General features: G+C 32.8%; 4 protein-coding genes across 8 annotated transcripts; 1 reads left to right on the top strand and 3 right to left on the bottom strand.

Annotated features, from left to right (window-relative positions):
• Positions 1–840: 840 nt before the first annotated feature.
• On the top strand, positions 841–17198 carry LOC139108257 (phospholipid-transporting ATPase IF). 4 transcript variants are annotated; one of them, XM_070666387.1, is made up of 22 exons: positions 841–1168; positions 1859–1900; positions 8873–8977; positions 9165–9422; positions 9675–9824; positions 9898–10193; positions 10350–10564; positions 10775–11061; positions 11208–11387; positions 11540–11687; positions 11776–11918; positions 12078–12317; positions 12552–12694; positions 12783–12942; positions 13018–13326; positions 13474–13660; positions 13743–13888; positions 13965–14068; positions 14168–14384; positions 14540–14658; positions 16458–16762; positions 16927–17198. In XM_070666387.1, exons 2-20 carry the CDS (start codon positions 1898–1900, stop codon positions 14588–14590), a joined length of 3342 nt encoding a protein of 1113 aa, XP_070522488.1. In that variant the 5' UTR covers positions 841–1168; positions 1859–1897; the 3' UTR covers positions 14591–14658; positions 16458–16762; positions 16927–17198. The 4 variants fall into 4 exon arrangements, with proteins under 4 accessions (XP_070522488.1, XP_070522489.1, XP_070522486.1 ...); XM_070666388.1 differs by having other exon boundaries at positions 1843–1900; XM_070666385.1 differs by having other exon boundaries at positions 1661–1900.
• Positions 5070–7104, bottom strand: LOC139108261 (2-oxoglutarate dehydrogenase complex component E1-like). 2 transcript variants are annotated; one of them, XM_070666395.1, is made up of 6 exons: positions 6457–6674; positions 6245–6384; positions 5962–6107; positions 5565–5754; positions 5309–5453; positions 5070–5176 (listed from the first exon to the last, which is right to left on the bottom strand). In XM_070666395.1, the coding sequence occupies exons 1-6, from the start codon at positions 6542–6544 to the stop codon at positions 5157–5159; spliced, it is 729 nt and encodes a 242-aa protein (XP_070522496.1). In that variant the 5' UTR covers positions 6545–6674; the 3' UTR covers positions 5070–5156. The 2 variants fall into 2 exon arrangements, with proteins under 2 accessions (XP_070522496.1, XP_070522495.1); XM_070666394.1 differs by adding an exon at positions 7013–7104 and having other exon boundaries at positions 5105–5453; positions 6457–6572.
• On the bottom strand, positions 6812–8543 carry LOC139108164 (2-oxoglutarate dehydrogenase, mitochondrial-like). The gene is made up of 4 exons (XM_070666260.1): positions 8150–8543; positions 7727–7836; positions 7368–7649; positions 6812–7223 (listed from the first exon to the last, which is right to left on the bottom strand). Exons 1-4 carry the CDS (start codon positions 8541–8543, stop codon positions 6960–6962), a joined length of 1050 nt encoding a protein of 349 aa, XP_070522361.1. The 3' UTR covers positions 6812–6959.
• Positions 14522–18900, bottom strand: LOC139108263 (23 kDa integral membrane protein). Its single transcript, XM_070666396.1, has 5 exons — positions 18758–18900; positions 17268–17456; positions 17030–17194; positions 16572–16787; positions 14522–16495 (listed from the first exon to the last, which is right to left on the bottom strand). The coding sequence occupies exons 1-5, from the start codon at positions 18815–18817 to the stop codon at positions 16322–16324; spliced, it is 804 nt and encodes a 267-aa protein (XP_070522497.1). The 5' UTR covers positions 18818–18900; the 3' UTR covers positions 14522–16321.
• Between the last annotated feature and the right edge of the window lie 102 nt (positions 18901–19002).

The following is a 19002-nucleotide window of genomic DNA, read 5'->3' as shown; positions in this document are numbered from 1 at the left end:
TACCTTTGCTCAACACAGTTTTAGTAATCGTACCATGACATCGAGACACGCGCGACAGAACTTTGCAAGGGATTTTCAGTACGGATTACACGAGATTACTCGCGAGAACTAGTTGATCGCAACACTCCCGCTTGCGATGCATCCATTACGGCGGGAAAATGGGTGACGATGTCGCGGAAGTAGGTACGAATAGCCTGTTCAGTGTAACGAAAGTTTCTGCGGCCAACTTCATACCGACGCCACGACTTGCACTCGCGCGCGCACACTTTCCTCGCGATCTCGAACGACACCCGATAACCGCGTTGACGAGTTCAGACAGATTTTCTTGCTATTCATATAATGTCCCGTATATTAAAAGTCCAAATAAGCTATAAACGAATAATTAAATACGCAAATTAAAACGAGAAGAGAGGTATCCGCGGCGCAGTAGGCGCGCAACAGATTCCGCGATATATGGAGTAACTAAAGCGTCTCGAGACAAATCTCGACGATCACGATCGCGAATTACCACCGGCGTATAATTAATTACTATTACTTACGTTCTTAATTACGATTGTACGCGTCGCAACGCCTCTAAATACGCGATCGACGACCGCGACGTGTTCACTGCCGTTATGGCGTTCCGTTACTGAAAAGTTCGAAACGTGCGCTACCAACTCATGCCCACGTATCGATGCAATTGGCAAAATTGTATGCACATCAGCGAATAAAAAAATCGGAATTAAATTATTCAAACTAACATACAAATGATTATCAATATATAAAAATGTATAATTATATGCACTCTAACTTTGCACTCGCACTACTGCAAAATACTAATTTTGTTATAAACCGGTGCGAGACTCAACAAAGTTAAGCGTTATCTCTCACTAATCAGAAATGAGTTGACGAAAAGTAGAAATAGATAGTGACAGTTTCTTTCCTCGCTGTCTTATCTGTCCTGCTCGCGATAGACGACGATTCGTACTCACGATCGTTAATGAACGATACGAAGGTGGGTGCGCAAATCACTTGATAAAGATTTTCTTATCCGTTGTCACGGTCGAGAGTATTTTCAGTATCGGGTTTCCCTTCAGTGACAGAGTATACACTCACGCGCGTTACACTCAAAACGAAAAATATTACCGTCAAGCAGCGTGTTTTACGAAAGAAAAAAAAAAGAAAACCGGTAAGAAACAAGAAAGAAAGAGATATCAATGACATTGGACGTTTCTTCATTTTTACTTTTGCGATAATTAATCATTGCCATTTACAGTTGTTTTTCTTTAATTAATACGTCGAATCAATCTAGTTTATCTTCGTTACAATCACATGTCTCTATATTTATATTTTTTATTTAGAAAAAATTATTTCACCATTCTTCAAAAAGAAATGTCGACACATACAAATATATTCAATTTAAGCTGATAAATCTAATTAGCAAGCGCTTAATCTGTCTTTTTTTTTCAAGATTACAATTTTACTTGTAGTGATGTAGATAAGTATGTTATTTTTAATTAATTGCCACTAATTAAAATGGTTATTTATTTTTCCTAATATATTATTTTTATTTATTTTTAATTATTACATGCGCACTGCCACAAGTACTGTCTAGTTATCATGCATATAATGAGAATGTATCTTTTCTATACATTATTCAGGAAAACGAATTTGTTTGCAGTGTGTATCGCTAAAACACAGCTATCGAATCGATTCTGAAATTGTGGACGGTATTGTGTCAATATTCTTTTAGTGATGGTATGAGTAAAGACAATGGATATATAAAAAATATAAAGTGCATATTCCTTATCGCAATATAAATGTAAAAATGAAGAAAAAAAAATAATTGACCAAGTGTCACAGTTCCTTTTGTTGTTAGAATTACGCACGTTACTTTGAACATTGTCAACTCGACGAAATGGTAAGACATATTCACGTCTTGTGTGCATTTTTCGCTTGCTTACGTGCTGCTTAAAATATCTTATTTTACAATATAAAATTTTATTCTTTCAACATTAATATTGTTTTTGCAATTCAAAGAAAAGTATGATACGTAAAGCTTCTTGTCTTTTCCGAACACTTATTAATCGCTTATGTGTGTGCAAATATATTGCTTTAATTAATATTAATGAAGGCATCAAACTTAAACTTCTTCACAATGACGTTGCAAAAATATTATGTAAAGTTAGCAGCCCATATCAATTTTTTTTTTTAATTTAAAATTTAAATTTATATTGATAACTAAAATTTGTCCTCTAAATAAACAAAAGCTTAAATAAAAGATACCGGACGCGTCAAAAGCCAATTCAATGAAAACGGACGTTTATCGGTACACTTATCAACCTCTCCTACTTCAAATCAATATCTTTGAATTTTTCAGCTTTCTCGTTCGCCAAATTAAAGATAAAATCTGGTAATACCTGAGATATCTCATTTAAAGAAATTTCTTAGTACGCTACAGTAAAGGTCAATGTTAAAAGTAAGAACAATGAAGTTACTGTTGGCCAGTATTGCAAATAAAATTATTTAAGTCGTTAATAATTGTGGCCTTTATATTCAAGGTGTAAATTCTTTCTGTGTGTATACACCGATGGATATTAGCGCCTCTCTGGCTTAATCAACGCTTGACTCTAGTATCGCATTGTACGTTATTGCGATTCATGTCTAATGTAAGAAGTCTTCTAAAAGAGCGATAAAAACGAAAATGTGATGTGGAACTATATAAAAAAAATAATTTTTTCGTGTGCGAATCAAGGACATGCCAAATATTCATGCTTACTGGTGAGTGAGCTGTTCATAAATCCAATAATTAACCGTATAATCGGTTATTATAAAACGAATAACAGTTAATTCTGTTCTTATATTTTTAGTAATTAGTATTACGGTAATTTCTATAAGTCTAATCAATTTTCATTGCTGTTGCCATAAGATTATCATGCTCATTTTTGTAAATAATCTTACTACCTGTCGCTGGCGATGCCGAAGCAGATCGCCCGCCGTACTTTATATCTTCCAATGGAATACCCAAGGCTAAGGCTATCCTATCTTTTATATAACAATAAGCGCCTTGATTCCTGTGCTCTTCTTGTAGCCACATAATCTGCAAATATAAAAATATTATGTAGAAAATATTTTTATTGTTATCCACATACAAAAGAAAAAGAAAATTCAAAGATATCGCTAATTTGAAGGTTTCACAGATGTATGTGCGTAGCTCAAGAATTAGATACATTATCATAATCGAAAAAGTCTTACTTTTGCTTGCGGATATTTTATTATTTCTGTTGCGAAGAGATGATACGGAAAAGGACAGAGTTGTTCGATTCTAATAATCGCAATCTTATCTTCTAACTGCCGTTCCTGTCGTTCGACAACCAAATCGTAATACACCTTTCCGGTACAGATTAATACCTTCTTCACATTTTCTGGCTTCACGAAAGGATCTGGTAGAACTGGTTGAAAGCTTGTACCTGGTCCCATATCTTCGAAATTTGATATTGCCATCGGATGACGTAGTAATGATTTAGGAGTCATAACAACCTGCATGATATTTAAAATGTGTTATTATAATTCCAAAAATAAAATTAATTATTATAACAATAATATTAAATAAAACGCGTGATTTGTCTTACATGTGACAAACTATTAAAATTTAACTTTAAAAATTATTCGAATAAATAACTTAAAAAATTTATGTGATGAAATAAACTTTATGTAACAATTTAATAGTCAATAATCGTGCATATAACATTCGTGTAATAAAAATTAAAAAACTAACATTGTATTTAAAATAATGGTAATGACATGACCGCGATAGATATAGCACTTAGTGTCTAATTTTTTTTACTATTACACTATTCTGTACGTCAGTAAAAAATGGATGATACGACGAGTGTTTGATAAACATTTCAAAGTATAAGTTGAGTATTCAGTATAATGGAACGTGTGCGCGAGCAAATGTCAGAATATTCTACTGTTTGTCATGTAATAAATTTCGTTAAAAAGTTATTTGCAATTTCTGCGTAAAATAAAACTTAAACTTACCAATGGTTTGCGGAACGGCATTAAAATCTGTCGGCGTAAAAGATGAAAGAGATTGGCGGGTGTCGTAGGATTGCAAACGATCCAATTTATCTCAAAAAGCTGTCTCGTCATAATTTGATCAACATTTTCACCGGGTGGGGCACCAGGCTCCGTTCCGGGCACGTAAGTACCTTCATCGTCGCACAACTGAAGAAATCTCTCTAATCTAGCAGACGAATGTTCTGGCCCCTGACCCTCCAAGCCATGCGGTAACAACAATACCAATCCTACCTGTCTACCCCACTTAGTTTGCCCAGAACATAACAGGCAATCTAGTATAACCTAAAAAACAATTTAAAGTTATTAAAAATATTCAATAAATATTTTTATAATTTTTTTTATAAAATTGCGATTATCCTTTTGGAATATACGGTAATTTATAAACACTTATGCCCCGTTCAATTGCAACTAGAAATGTCAAAAAATCTTACTTCTCGAGGCATTGCAAATTAAAAGTTAATAAAGTAAAAAAATCAAAATTCTGCTACAAATAGGACAGAAGTCTTAAGTACCTGACAATTATTAGCAAAGTCGCCAAACTGTGCTTCCCAGAGAGTCAGAGTATTATGATTGTACGCAGAGTATCCCAATTCAAATCCTTTTCTCGCCGAACATTCGTTAAATATTGATTATCGTTAACCACCGTTAATTAGAAATTTATTCAAATACATTTTTTTGCATATGTTAATAAAAGTTAGACTTAAAGAATCCATACATTGAAACAAATGTATGTATTGTCGATAAGAATAATATAAGTGCACAACAAAAATAGATATCGCTATCAACTCGTATACGATGACACAATAATTAGCTAATGGTTAGATAATTTCTCCTCACCACACACGCCGTATTCCGATAACGATGAATTTGTGACGGTGTACAAGGCCTGCCTCGGAAAGACGTCATGCAGGATGTTCTTGTACACCTTGTCTTTGCTTTGATCGTGAATGATGTGTATTCGTTGCGTAAAGGTGCCTCGCTCAACATCTTGACCAGATAATCTAACGTGATGACCCTCCTTTAGTAAACTGAGAAAAGCCAAGCACTCTCCCATTGCCCAGTCGATCTGTCGAGCCTCTTTCAGTTTCGCTCGTCTATCCATCGCCCTTAGCACCTATGTTTAATAAAACATTTTAAAAAGTTTATATTAGAACTGCCTTACAACTAACTTGAACATGAGCCTCGATATCCTTCGGAGGGGTGGATATAGCATGACAAATTGTCTTAATGGTCGCAATATCAATACCAGTCGGCGGTATCTTATTTCTCGGAGTTTGATTCGAAAAAAACTCGGTCCAGGGCACGTCATGCCAGTCGCTCATTTGCATTGAGCTTATACTTTGCGCTTTCTTGAACTCTTCTTCGCAGTAATTCATGTATTTTTCTATTTCCTATGCACAAAAATAATGATGCATTTATATTCATGACAGAATTAAACTACCAGTTTTAAAACGATTAATTATATTGTATAACGGTTAACTATACATATAATTTTTCTCAACCTCTTTTGCAAAAGTTTCTGTTATCACGCCTTCCTTAAATAATTTATTGCTGTATATAGATAAAACACTAGGATGATCTTTTATTCGTTTATACATGAGCGGTTGAGTAAGCATCGGCTCATCCATTTCGTTATGACCATTTTTTCGATATCCAACGATATCCAATACTACATCGTTATGAAAAGTAGCCCTAATAACAGAATATATTTTTATCGCAAAATATATTATTTTATTTAAATTATTTTTTGTAATTTTTTAACATTTATAGTAATAAATTTATTCTTTAAATAAAATGCTTGCAATTAAGCAATAAAAACATAATTAGACAGCCGAAGCAGTCATGTTTAATTTTTTAGAATAAAACGATAAGAAAATTTATAAAACAAATCACATTTACCGATATTCGCTGGCCACTTTACTGCAGTAAGTCACTAAATCGGGATCGTCAGCATGTATGTGAAAAATAGGAGCGTTAACAACACGCGCGACATCCGTACAATGCGCACTGGATCGTGAATATCTTGGATCAGTTGTAAATCCTATCTAGAATTATTAAAATAATTTTTATTTTTAAACTGTATAGTTATTTAAAAGAAAATAATTAAATTTTGACTATTTGATTATTTCATAAATATTAATAAAATTAAAAGTATTGTCATTATAGAGAAACTTATTCTTACTTGATTATTAATTACGATATGCATAACACCACCCGTTGTGTACTCTGGCAAATTAGTAAGATGCATCGTTTCGTAAACAACACCTTGACCGGCAAAAGCAGCGTCACCGTGAACCAATATAGCCAACGATTTTTTGCCATCTGTTTAAAGTAAATTTACTTAAAGTATGTCTATTATCATCTGTTAGCAAACCGCTTATTTTAAATACGTACGTTTAGAGTCACCTTTCTCGACTTGTTCAGCGCGAACACGACCGACTATGGCCGGATCGATTGCTTCTAAATGAGAAGAATTCGCCATTATGGCAAGAAGCACCTTCTTTTTAGTTCTAAAAATCACAATAGATTAAAATATTTATGATGAACATTTTGTCTTTCTCTTTTTCAATTTAATTTTAATATTAAATTAGTTTAGATATCAACGCCTGACGTATTCACGTATTCAAACCAAATTTACAGCCCGGTGGCTTTCTTCACCTTTCTAGTAATTTTTCCGAGAGCGTTCCGAGGTGATATTTTACATCACCGGAACCGAATCCCTCCAAAGCAATTGGATTAAACTGAGTGAACAATTGACTCAATGGTTTCGAACAAATATTTGCCAACGTATTTAAACGGCCGCGATGAGCCATACCGATAATTATAGTTTCAACTCCTAACGAATTAATACCCAAATAAATCAGAATAATAAAATTAAAGATATCATCAATTAAAACTCAGAAATTGCTTCGTAATTTTGTGTAAATCGAAATCCAGAAGGTAATATTACCATTTAGCGCCGACGTTTCTATGCATTCCGCCATAGATGGTATGAATGATTCGCAACCTTCTAATCCGAATCTTTTTTCCGTTCCGTATTTCTTCGCTAAAAAACTTTCAAAGCTTACACTCTTCATAATATTCATCCAAGTCCATTTGCGATGCTCCGTAGGCAATTCCCAAGCACCTGGTATCTCAAATTTTTGTCTCAACCAATCTAACTAATTCAATGTATATAACTTATATTTTTTTTTATATTTGCAAATTTCTTTTTTTTCTCATTGTTAATTAAAAATGACGAAAAAGCCATTTTAGTTATTTTTAAGTACACGATTACTATTAACTAAAATTCTGTTATTACATACCGTATTGAGATCGTGAATGTATGTGTATTCGAGACCTAAATGACCACAGTAAACCTGATTAAGTCTCATTAATATCTCCCGCAATGGTAAACTTCTCTTATCGCCTCCGATAACGGTTAAGGATGCAAGAGGAAATTCCCTGTTCATGTCCTCTTCTGTCATTCCTTTAAGATGATGCCGTACTACAATTTCAGGTGGTAAATTTGCAGTGCCTTGTAACTTTGCTGATTCTGGATTTTGTATACCCAGTGGATCAGTGTCTGCTATTAAGTGACCACGTGCCTTTTAATTAAATAAAATAAGCATTAATACAGAAGTATAAAAGCAAAAGTACAAAAATTTTGTAAAAATATAGATACCTGATACGCTCGAATTGTGGCATTAATATCAAGTGCACCGCTTATATATTCATCTCCTTGCATTTGGCCATTTGATTTCTCTCGAAAGGGTTCTTTCATTAACCGTCTTGCTAAATATTAATTAATTAAAAAATGTAATTAATAGTAATATATGTATTGTATATAATCCAATGTAGAAAAAAATATATAATTTATTTTAAATTGTATAAATTATAATCGACATTAATGATATAATTTTAGAAAAATTAACGGTCTTGCTAAATATTAATTAATTAAAAAATGTAATTAATAGTAATATATGTATTGTATACAATCCAATGTAGAAAAAAATATATTATTTATTTTAAATTATATAAATTATAATCGACATTAATGATATAATTTTATAAAATGGCTAAAATTAAATTTAAAACTTGCTCTTGCCTGTTTGTCTGTCTTTTAAATTTAACGTCATTAATTTAGAAGACGAATTGGCACGAATCGAACTAGATTTCGTGCTCGGAGAGTTCTTGAGATTTTTCGCGTGGATCATTTTAAAATACGAGTCCCATGAGGGACTCACAGATTTTCGATCTTCAAGCCAAGCCTTATAAAGGTGATCCAAGTACTGACTATTGTTCATATTGAGCACATTATCTTTCTCATCGCCTTTATCACCGTCATGTACATAGCGTACCAGATTATTTTTGTAAAATTGCTTGGCAATTGGCTTACATTCATTATTTGTCCAGCACGGGCGGAGGTGATGCACTAATTGTCGATATAAATGCAGCCTGATAGATTGAACGCTCCAATAACCTAGCGCTTTCGCGTACATCGTCGTATTAGTTGCTGTGACACGAACGAACGTTAGTACCGTTAGTTCGCACGAGAAATACTGGATAATTCGAGACTAAAAAATGTTGGAAACTCGATTTCACGAACTAATTTAGAATATATACAAAAAATTTTATGAACAATATTATTTTACGCCATCCTGGCACCGATTACATATTTTACGTAATGGCTGTGTTGTCAATCTTGTCGTTTTTGTCTTGCAGCAGTTGTAGCTAGCTTCGCGTCACTCGCGGTTGATCTTCATTTTTCATAAGAGCTGGTGGGGGTAAAACTCGAAACAGCTGAATTAACCTATTGTTTCGTTTGCAGAGTCCGAAATCCTCGATACTTGCCGATCGCCGAATCGTAAAGATTAATTCTCACAACGATCCATCAGGGAAACGTTTCGTTAGCAATCGAATCCAGTCGCACAAGGTATTTCTCATTTATTCTTTTCTTTTGTAATTTAGAATACTCGCTGTTATATAATTTAAGTGACGTAATTAAACACTCGCATGACGTTCATTTTCACATCTAAAAATGATTATGACATCATCACTTCAAAAGTCACATTTAAAAGTACCACAGATTATAATCGCATTTGTTTCTGTCTGATCTGCAGTACACACTATGGAACTTTATCCCGAAAAATCTCTTTGAGCAATTCCGACGTGTGGCAAATTTTTACTTCCTACTCTCGTTGATAATTGCGCTTGCAAATAAAGATTCGCCAGTTTCACCGTTAACCAGCGCCTTACCATTAACGTTTGTCATTTTGGTAACTGCATGTAAGCAAGGATATGAAGATTACCTGCGTTACAAGATAGATAAACAAGATAATCAAAAATTAGTCAATGTCATTCGCAACAAATGTGCACAGGTTTGTCGTACATGTTAGCTTTACTGATTATAAAATATTAATTTTAAAGCTTTGTTTATTTTTATTGTTACATTGCGAAGCAGAAAAAGAACAATAAAATACTTTCCACATATTATCAGATAATATATAGATATATTTATATATATACACAATTTATCAAAAATTATATATATTTATATAGATAGATATTTTTTTATAAATTGTGGTATTAAAGCGAATATACATTTTACATACAAATATAATATGTTATAGAGTATCTGCTGTGAACAAATAATAGTAGGCGATTTTGTAAAAGTTTCTCGCGACGAGGATGTACCTTGCGATATCGTTCTTCTTCATAGCGATACCCCGGGATGTTGTTATGTCACAACATCAAATCTCGACGGTGAAACAAATTTAAAAGTAATTATCTTTGTACTCGATCTTTATAAAGCAAGATACATAATAATAATGTAATAATAATATTTAATTTTAGATGTTACACGTTCCGAAAGTAATCTCGGCGATGCCGCTTTCAGACATAGTAGCGATGGAAGCGACGATTACATGTCAAGAACCCTCAGCCAATCTTTATAGTTTCCACGGCAAGCTTGAGATTAATAATGACAGTGAGACAACAAGCGGGCATCTAACAATAGAAAATCTTATGTTGCGCGGATCTAGATTAAAAGACACCGAATATGTAGTTGGTTGCGCAGTTTACACCGGGCACGATTCAAAATTGTCTCTAAACTCAAAGATAGTCAGTAATAAATTCTCCATTGCTGAAAGGTAATTATGTTCAAGTTTCGTTTTATAAGAACTCGACCAATATCGCTACTTAGTTTTATCCTTTGTGAATGATACAACAGAAATTCGAGAAACACTTGTATTTATAAAGATAATTACATTTTATATTTACATTTATCTTAACGTTACTATTTTTAGATCTATCAATACATATCTTACAGTATATGTCGTGATACTTATAATCGAAGTATTGATGTGTACTCTGCTGAAGTTATATGTTCAATCTAACGAAGACTGGGAGAGTTATTTAGGTCCACAGCCTAAGATTAATTTTTCTTCATTAGTTTCGGATATTCTGAGTTTTCTACTTTTATTTAATTATATCGTGCCGATATCATTATATGTCACAGTTGGTAAGATAATTTTCTTGCACAGTTTTCTCTATTTATATTATAATAATTTTATTTTACATGAAAATATTTATAAAACATTTTTAATTATTTAAATTGATTTATTTCTTTTGAAACAAAGCTGCATTTATAAAGTAACGAAATGTATATTTACAAAATATACTCGTAAAAAGATTCTACTACGCCAATGAAGATTTACATGCGTTTTGACAGAAGTGCAACGGTTTCTGGGCTCCTTTTACTTCGGTTGGGACCTAGACATGTATGACAAAGCCAACGATCAACCAGCACTCGCCAATTCGTCAGACTTAAATGAAGATCTTGGCCAGGTTGAGTATCTATTTAGTGACAAAACTGGCACTCTCACTGAAAATCTGATGCTGTTCAGGCGCTGTTCCATTAACGGCAATGTGTACATGGAGAAAGATTGTGACGGAAATCTATATTTATTGCCATCAAGTGGGAATGAGAATGAAGCCGTCAAATTGTCATCGTGGGAGGTAAAAAAAATGTTAATTAGTATTAGATTATCAGAAAGGAAAGAAAATTATAGCGTTATTGTTTTAGATAAATTGTAAATTTACATATAAAGTTCTTAACAAAAATAGTAATTTTAGCGCTATTATTTAAAAATCTATGATTTTAGAGTGAAATTTGGCATTTCATGATAAGCATTTCGCTATGCCATATAGTCCAAATTTCACCGCCCAGCCGACGTCCCGAAATAATAGCCAAGCGTACTCAATTCCGTGAGAGTTTCAGACTGAAAAAAGTCACAAGAGTCAACAGTTCGTTGATGATGCATCCGGATTTGCCAGAGTATCAGGTAAAAATAGCAATGCAAGCATACGCAAATATTGAATTCGCGGAAGCGTGTTCTTTAATAAATATTCGCTAATAATTTATCTAAGATAAAAGTTAAACGAACGTGACTGATTTAACGTAATGAGATATACAAACATGTATAACATATGGCAGGCGGCATCAGCAGACGAGAAGGCGTTAGTGGAGGCGAGTGCTAGATGTGGCGTTGTTTTACAAAAAAATACTACTGATGAGATGCACATTAAGATCAACGAGAATAATTTGATTTTCCATAAGTTAGAGATATTGGAATTCAGCTCAGGTGAGTTAATATCGGAATATATCTCGAATTTGAATATTTTAATTTGATATCTTTTTAATAGTAATAGCGCTAATATTATTTTGCACAGAACGTAAGAGAATGTCGGTAATAGTAAAAGACTCGTCAGAAGATATTTGGCTGTACTGCAAGGGTGCGGATTCGGCTGTTTTGCCATTGATAACTGAGGGACAAGTACAAAAAGCTGTTGTTCACGTCGATGATTTTTCTATGGTTTGTTTGTAATAAATTAAATCAGAGCTTAAGCGAAGAACTTTATTACTTCTTTTTACAATAAAAAAAAAAATTTTTTATGCACAAAAAAGATGCATTACTGTTTTGTTAGCTATATTAGTTATATTACAACAAATATTTAAATTTTTTAATTTTTAGAGAGGTTTGCGAACGTTGGTGATTGCATACAAAAAGATGCAGTATTCCGAATACGAGAGTCTGATGTCGAACATCGAGCAAGCTAGACAGATAATCGGTCCAGACAGAGAGGAAAATATAACGAGAGCGTACAATCTCATGGAGAGCGGACTCACCTTGCTCGGAGTAACCGCGGTAGAAGATCACCTGCAGGACAAGGTTCAAGAGACCTTGGAATGCTTACGAGTCGCTGGCATCAAAGTTAGTTCATTGCACCGTCTTTGTGTGAACTATCGAAGAAATCCTTTGTTTCTTACGCTTTGCTTTCGTCATGTTTTATAAATTTTTAATAACTTTCAGGCAATTAATTATCTTACTTTTGTTTTAGTACAATTATTCAGATATATTAATATTATTAAAATTTATACGTTTTATTTCTATTTTAATTAAATTAATTAACTTTAAAGACGATTTAAAATATACATATATTTTTAGGTATGGGTGCTTACTGGAGATAAGGCAGAAACTGCGGAGAACATTGCTTTTTTATGCGGTCATTTTAAAAAAGGTACTGAAGTTCTAAGACTAATGGATGAAACTTCGGAACAAAGCTGTTTCCTAGTTCTCACAACTTTTGAGTAAGTATAGTTTACACGTAAAAATCTTACGATATAATTTAAAGTATACTATCTTAGATAATAATATATTTTTTTAATTGTTTTGCAGACGAAAAATGAAATTGGAACCACACAAGCAATATGGGTTGATAATAGACGGTGTTAGTATGGCGGCAACGTTACGAAATTGTCCACATTTATTTAAAACTGTCGGAATGAACTGCGAAGCAGTTGTTTGTTGCAGACTGACGCCTCTACAAAAAAGCGAGGTTTAAATTTTCTTTCGTTTCTAAACGCATACAGAAATGCGAATAAATTATTAACTTATTTATTTATTTTTGCAGGTTGTACATTTGATAAAAACGTCACGAAATCGGCCTCATACTGCAGCTATCGGTGACGGTGGTAACGATGTCTCGATGATACAATCAGCACATGTGGGTATAGGAATATTAGGGAAAGAAGGTCGCCAGGCATCGATCTCCGCCGATTTTGCTTTCACAAAGTTCAAGTATCTGAGAAAAACGTTATTGGTGCACGGACACTGGTATTACATGCGTATCAGCTTTTTAATGCAGTTTTTCTTCTACAAAAATGTTGTATTTATAACGCCGCAGATGCTTTTTGCTATACATAATGGTTTTTCCACCCAGGTAATCTTTCTTTCTACCGCATGTAAAAGATCTTATTTTTGCAATGCATAGGTAAATTATTTAAAATATAAAAGACTAATCTATTTACATGGCATACATATAGATTTGATTTGATATGTAAGATTTATAGAAATATAATCTTAATAGGAACTTTATGATGGCATGTTTCTAATGGGTTTTAATCTAATGTTCACATCATTTCCGATAGTGATATACGCCTTATATGAACAGAATTACGACGCGAAAAAACTTCTGGAGTGTCCATATTTGTATAAACTTAATAAAAACAATTATTTAATGTCAAGAAAGCAATTCATTATTTGGTTGCTTTTAGGTTTGTGCAAAAATTAATATTACATTATTTTATTATTAACACATATATTACGACAAATACTAATTACAACTCTTTTTTTTAGGATTATGGCATACATGCGTAACATATTTTACAGTATATGCTATAACATACATTAATCCTACATATCTTTCCGATAATACGTCGATTGGACAATGGACTTACAGTACATGCATTGTTCATATAGTCACTTTACTAGCAAATCTACAGGTAATCAAAATTTAATATGTTTAAAATATTTATTATAAAAGTTATTTATGTATTGTTAACAATAATGTCATTTTAGATTTTATTACACAGTTTATATTGGACAGTTCCACTCATTTTGAGTGTAGTATTGTCTGAAATAGTATTTTATGTGTGTTCTGTCAGCTATTCAATCATGGATGTGTAAGTACAAATTTTGCAATAATAAAAAAAAATTATAAACTTAAAAGATTATATATTAATGAATAAAACTTATTTTTATTTATGAAATTTTGTTTTTAGAAAATTCGATGGTGATATGTATGGCGTCTTTCAAAAATTATCGGTATCACCCTCATTCTGGGCACTTACTGTACTAATTGTGGTTGCCTGCTTAATACCCGATTATTTATGGTTGACGTATAACACATATAGACCATTGAGAGTTCTTCGAAGAAACGAGGAACTTCCGCAAATTATCACTTGTATCGATGACGATAGTAGATTAAGTCGCCAAATGGTAAGTAATTAATGTTAATTATCCCTCCTGAACTTTTTAACAGACTAGAAGAAAGCATGCGCTCGTTCGCATGATCGTTCGTTTCCGAGTCGACACTTATTAAGTAATATATATTTGCAATAGTATTAGCGTCATTAATAATAATTTGTTACTAGGGACGTCGTATGTTTCCATGGAGAGGTAGACTTTCGTTGCAGAAAACATAATATGTTGAAACAGCAGATATTTAAATGGTTTCGTATTACCCATGTAATATTGAAGATGGGATTACCTGGTAATATCTCACACTTATTACATTTACAAATTTGTTTTAGCCAATTTAAATAATTTAAACGATTGACTGTATCTTGTTATTGAATAAGCGTAGTTGTGAGTGGATATGATAATCAACACTCCGCTATTCATTTATTAGGATCAAAATACTTTTTAACAAGCCTATTTTACAAGCTTTAAATAAGTCGGTACATTTATTTACCGACATATTTTATAATACAGTATTAAAAAAAAAAGATAGCAAGGTATTAATATAAAAAAAATTTCTAGACATGACAAATATTAAGAGTACACCTTACGATCCGTGTGTACATTTATACAAATCTGTGATTTTGAAAGTATATAAGGGATGATGTGAAAAAATTTTCCACTTACATTTCTGCTTTAATTTATTTATGATGTAAATAAATATCAATATTAGCTGCATTTTTATTTTTGATAATAAATTAATAATAAAATAAATATTTTATTAAAAAAATTAAATTTAATAAAATAAGAGTATAATATATATTTATTTTATTAAAAGTTTTATAAAATTGGCATTATTAGCATATTTACCACATATGTTAAATAATAAAAATATTTAAGCGTATAATTTTATTTTTTAATGAAAGTTATGTTCTTATAAATGACTGAATACATAATCACGCTTTTTATACAAAATAATTTATATTCGCAAAGTATCGGTCTCATAATTTTTAGAAAATTATTACAAAAAGTTGCGCGTGAACAAAAAGACGACGAAAACATTAGACATTAATTAAAAATGAAATACATAAATAAAACTAACAAAAATGACTGCATTCACGTTTAACGATTATTATTATGGTTATATTTTACTATTAGATTTAATCTAAGTATTTATTCTGCATAATATAAGATATAAAAATAATATTCGTATCAGGTTAGATTATATTATTCTATATTCGTTAGTAGTGTTGTTGATTAAAGCATTATATTGTGCACATTTTTGCTCATTTAACAACTATTTGTATTAAGAGATATATTAAGTACAACTAAATTAAATAAAAGTCTTACAAATATAAAAAAAAACTTTGATAAGACGATAAAATAATTTTGTATAATTAAAAATTTTTAATGTCTCTAGGAACAAAAATAAAAAATTATATTAAGATAGAAATGTGTCATAAGAATTACCTAATCACTCGTGAAAAGGCAGTAAAAATAGTTATACTATTAAGGCATCTTCTACAATATTGTCATTTTTTAAATACAGAGTAATTAAACGAGATTGAAGAATACTTCAAGTATAGACCAAATATTTCACATTTTTCTTACATTTAATTCGAAAAATAAGAAGACAATAAGATATATAGTTTCAATACATCGCTGTAATTATAATTTTTTTAATTTTATCTAAAATATTAATCGAGATTTATTTGCCAAATAATTTAATGTTAAAAGTTTACAAGCTAGTTTCCAAAATATGTAGAAAAATTAGCAAAAGTATTTTCTGAAAAGTTCAACGTTGAAGTATTTCTCAATCAATCTGGAGTACCCTGTATTACGTGAATAATATTAATATCACTAGTGTACCTGTAAATCGTTGATGTAGTCACCACGCGAAATGTATTTCGCATATCACAATTATGCAACGTTTTTAAGTGACACACATCTCTATACTTTGCAACATGCGAAATTGGCTAGGGATCATCAGAATGATGTAAATATTTCGACTGACGTGTCAAAAGGTTGTTCTTAGTATCTGTTTCTTTTGTATCTTGCAGAGATGTGCGCACAGTCATTTGTGATATTCTTTTTTCCATCTTGTCTTTGTAGATCCTGACGTAACAAGTCGTGCACGCTATGAAAGAAATCTAAAACAAGCAATTGACGCAAACATCAGTTAATTAGTTAATTAATCCAGTAATGTCAGTGAGCGAGGACACACACCTGCAGCAATACGGTACATAATGCGAGCAGAAAAATATGAAGGAGGATCGATCGTGTCCGATTTAATACAACATGCTGACAACCACGCTTGTTGATGGCAGTACAAATACCACCAGTGCCATTGTCAATTTCCTCACTCGTTGTATTACAGCAGGACCAAGGAATTGCGTCCATACTACGATAATCAGAAGGTCCGTCTATTCCACAGCATCTTAACTAAAAATAAGTTTTATCGAATGTAAGGTATCCGGATTTGTTTTTTATTTATGATTTATATCTTATTTTGTTATAATTACATATATCTGTTTTTTTTTAAGACTATCGTACTTGTCTAAATTTATTTTAAATTCCATAGGAATCATCACGAAACAAGATTGAGTACTAATTATTATATTAGCGGCAAAATAAAATTATGATGTCTAAGTGCGAAAAAGAAAAAGAAAGAATGTAATATTTACTGTCGACTGCATGTGATCCCAGGTGGATTTTTGATCCGTGATCGCGAGAGCAAATATTTCTTCGTGTCGCGTGGACGATAAGGTGTCTATTTGTTCGTGCCTCACTAAGGCCCAAATCCCAACACCGGCTTCGACCAGCACGATAATTGCCAGTGCTACGGCATACTGAGTACGAATAGTTCACATTAAGTATAAACTTTCTAACTATTTCTCCAAAGATCTCATAAAATAAACTTACAATAATCACTTGGCCTTTGTTAGAAAAATCCAGAAATTGCCAGGCGAACCAACCAATCCCGCATGTGATAATGCCCATCGCCAACAAAGTAGCGGGCGACCCGCACACATGGTTGGGTGTGAGTGGTGCATATTCGTGCAACTGATAAATGAAATAGCTAGCAAATATGCTCACGATCCCGCCAGAAATCTATGGATAAAAGGACAAGATAAAAATCGATTGAAAAAAATTATTTGTACCGCTTCTACCTTAAAATTAGTAGCTTGCGATTGCGATGCGGATCGTTATCAGATTTTTATAACAGAGGTACTGATAAGAGAAAGAGGAGACAATATCTTATCTGTAAATGGGTGAGGCACTTGTATAGTTCGTTTAAAATAAGCTTCGCGTCACTACTCTACTAATATCACAACGATAGTTGAAAGAAGAAACCAGTATGATTTCTTGCTTTTTGAATTAAAGCAAGACTAATCTTATCGCAAAATAGATTTTAATCACAAAATGTACATTTCAAATAAATAACTTGTTAAAATCGTTAGTATCAAAGTAAACATTTAAATATAGAGAAATTAAAATTAAATTGTTTAGAAAAAATTAATCATATTATATAAAATTGGCAGTCATAGCGATATTTCTACAACTGCAACAGAATAAAGTGTTAATTAAGGTCGCTCCGTTTACGAGCGCGTTCTCCTTCAACTCTCGTTGTCTTTTATTAATTAATGTATCAGCATAGATATCAACTACGTTTAAAACTTATAATATGACGTAATATAAAAAAAAAAAAAGATAAGCGTTATCTATCGATTTTTCGATAAATTTAATTATAAATTTTATTAGCAACTTTAATAAACAGTAATGTGTTTATTCATTTTTTTCAGAAACTATTTTGAGAGCAAACCAATAATATTGCAACAATTTAATTAATACAATAATTCAATAAGTAATTAATATACTGGACTTAAACATATTAATTTTAAATGACATAAATATTATGCCTGCACTTTCTAAGGTAAATGATCCGCTCTCATGTTAATCTTATACTATAATTTCAATTTAATCCTATTAATTCTTTCGCAAAAATTCTTTTTATTCATATAGACGATCGCGTTTTATTTTCGCGCAGCAACCTAGCTTCCCGGTATCATCAGTATCACTGCCGCCGCACGTTAATTGCGAGACGGATTGGCGCCGCTCCCTCGAACGAAGCCCCACCATTGCACGCGCGATCTCCGAATGGCATGGCAATGCAACAGCTGCACGACGATCACAATAATAGCACACCAACTGGATTTCGATCCGTGATCGAGGCACGGTGGAACGCTGACGGCGAGAGGTGAGCGATCCCGAGCGTTGCTTTCGGTCGGCAGGTCGGTCTTGGACTTTGCGTAAGCACGACTCGATTCCATCTCGATCGCAGGTGGAAAAAGGAAAGGATTAGGAAAGAACGATCTCGCAGCAGTTCGCAAAAATTACGATGAAAGACTTACGCCAAGAAGAACTGCACCAGCGACGAGGCAGTAGCGGAAACAGACGAATGCGCATCCCATCGCGCTTATAAATAGCGTAATACTATTTCGTTTGGATCGTAACGCTTAGTCGCACACGCTGGACGGTGACTCGGCGAGGCTCGGCGGCTGTCGAACTCGTGTGCCCGTCGTCGCCACGGTGACCGGACGCTAAATGGAACTCTTGTTCGCACCGTGTGCCGCGCGCGCTACGAAGCGCCGTGCGC

Source organism: Cardiocondyla obscurior, linkage group LG14, assembly GCF_019399895.1.
Source record: "Cardiocondyla obscurior isolate alpha-2009 linkage group LG14, Cobs3.1, whole genome shotgun sequence".
NCBI classification, from domain to species: domain Eukaryota; kingdom Metazoa; phylum Arthropoda; class Insecta; order Hymenoptera; family Formicidae; genus Cardiocondyla; species Cardiocondyla obscurior.
This window is presented reverse-complemented; position numbering and strand designations above follow the sequence as displayed.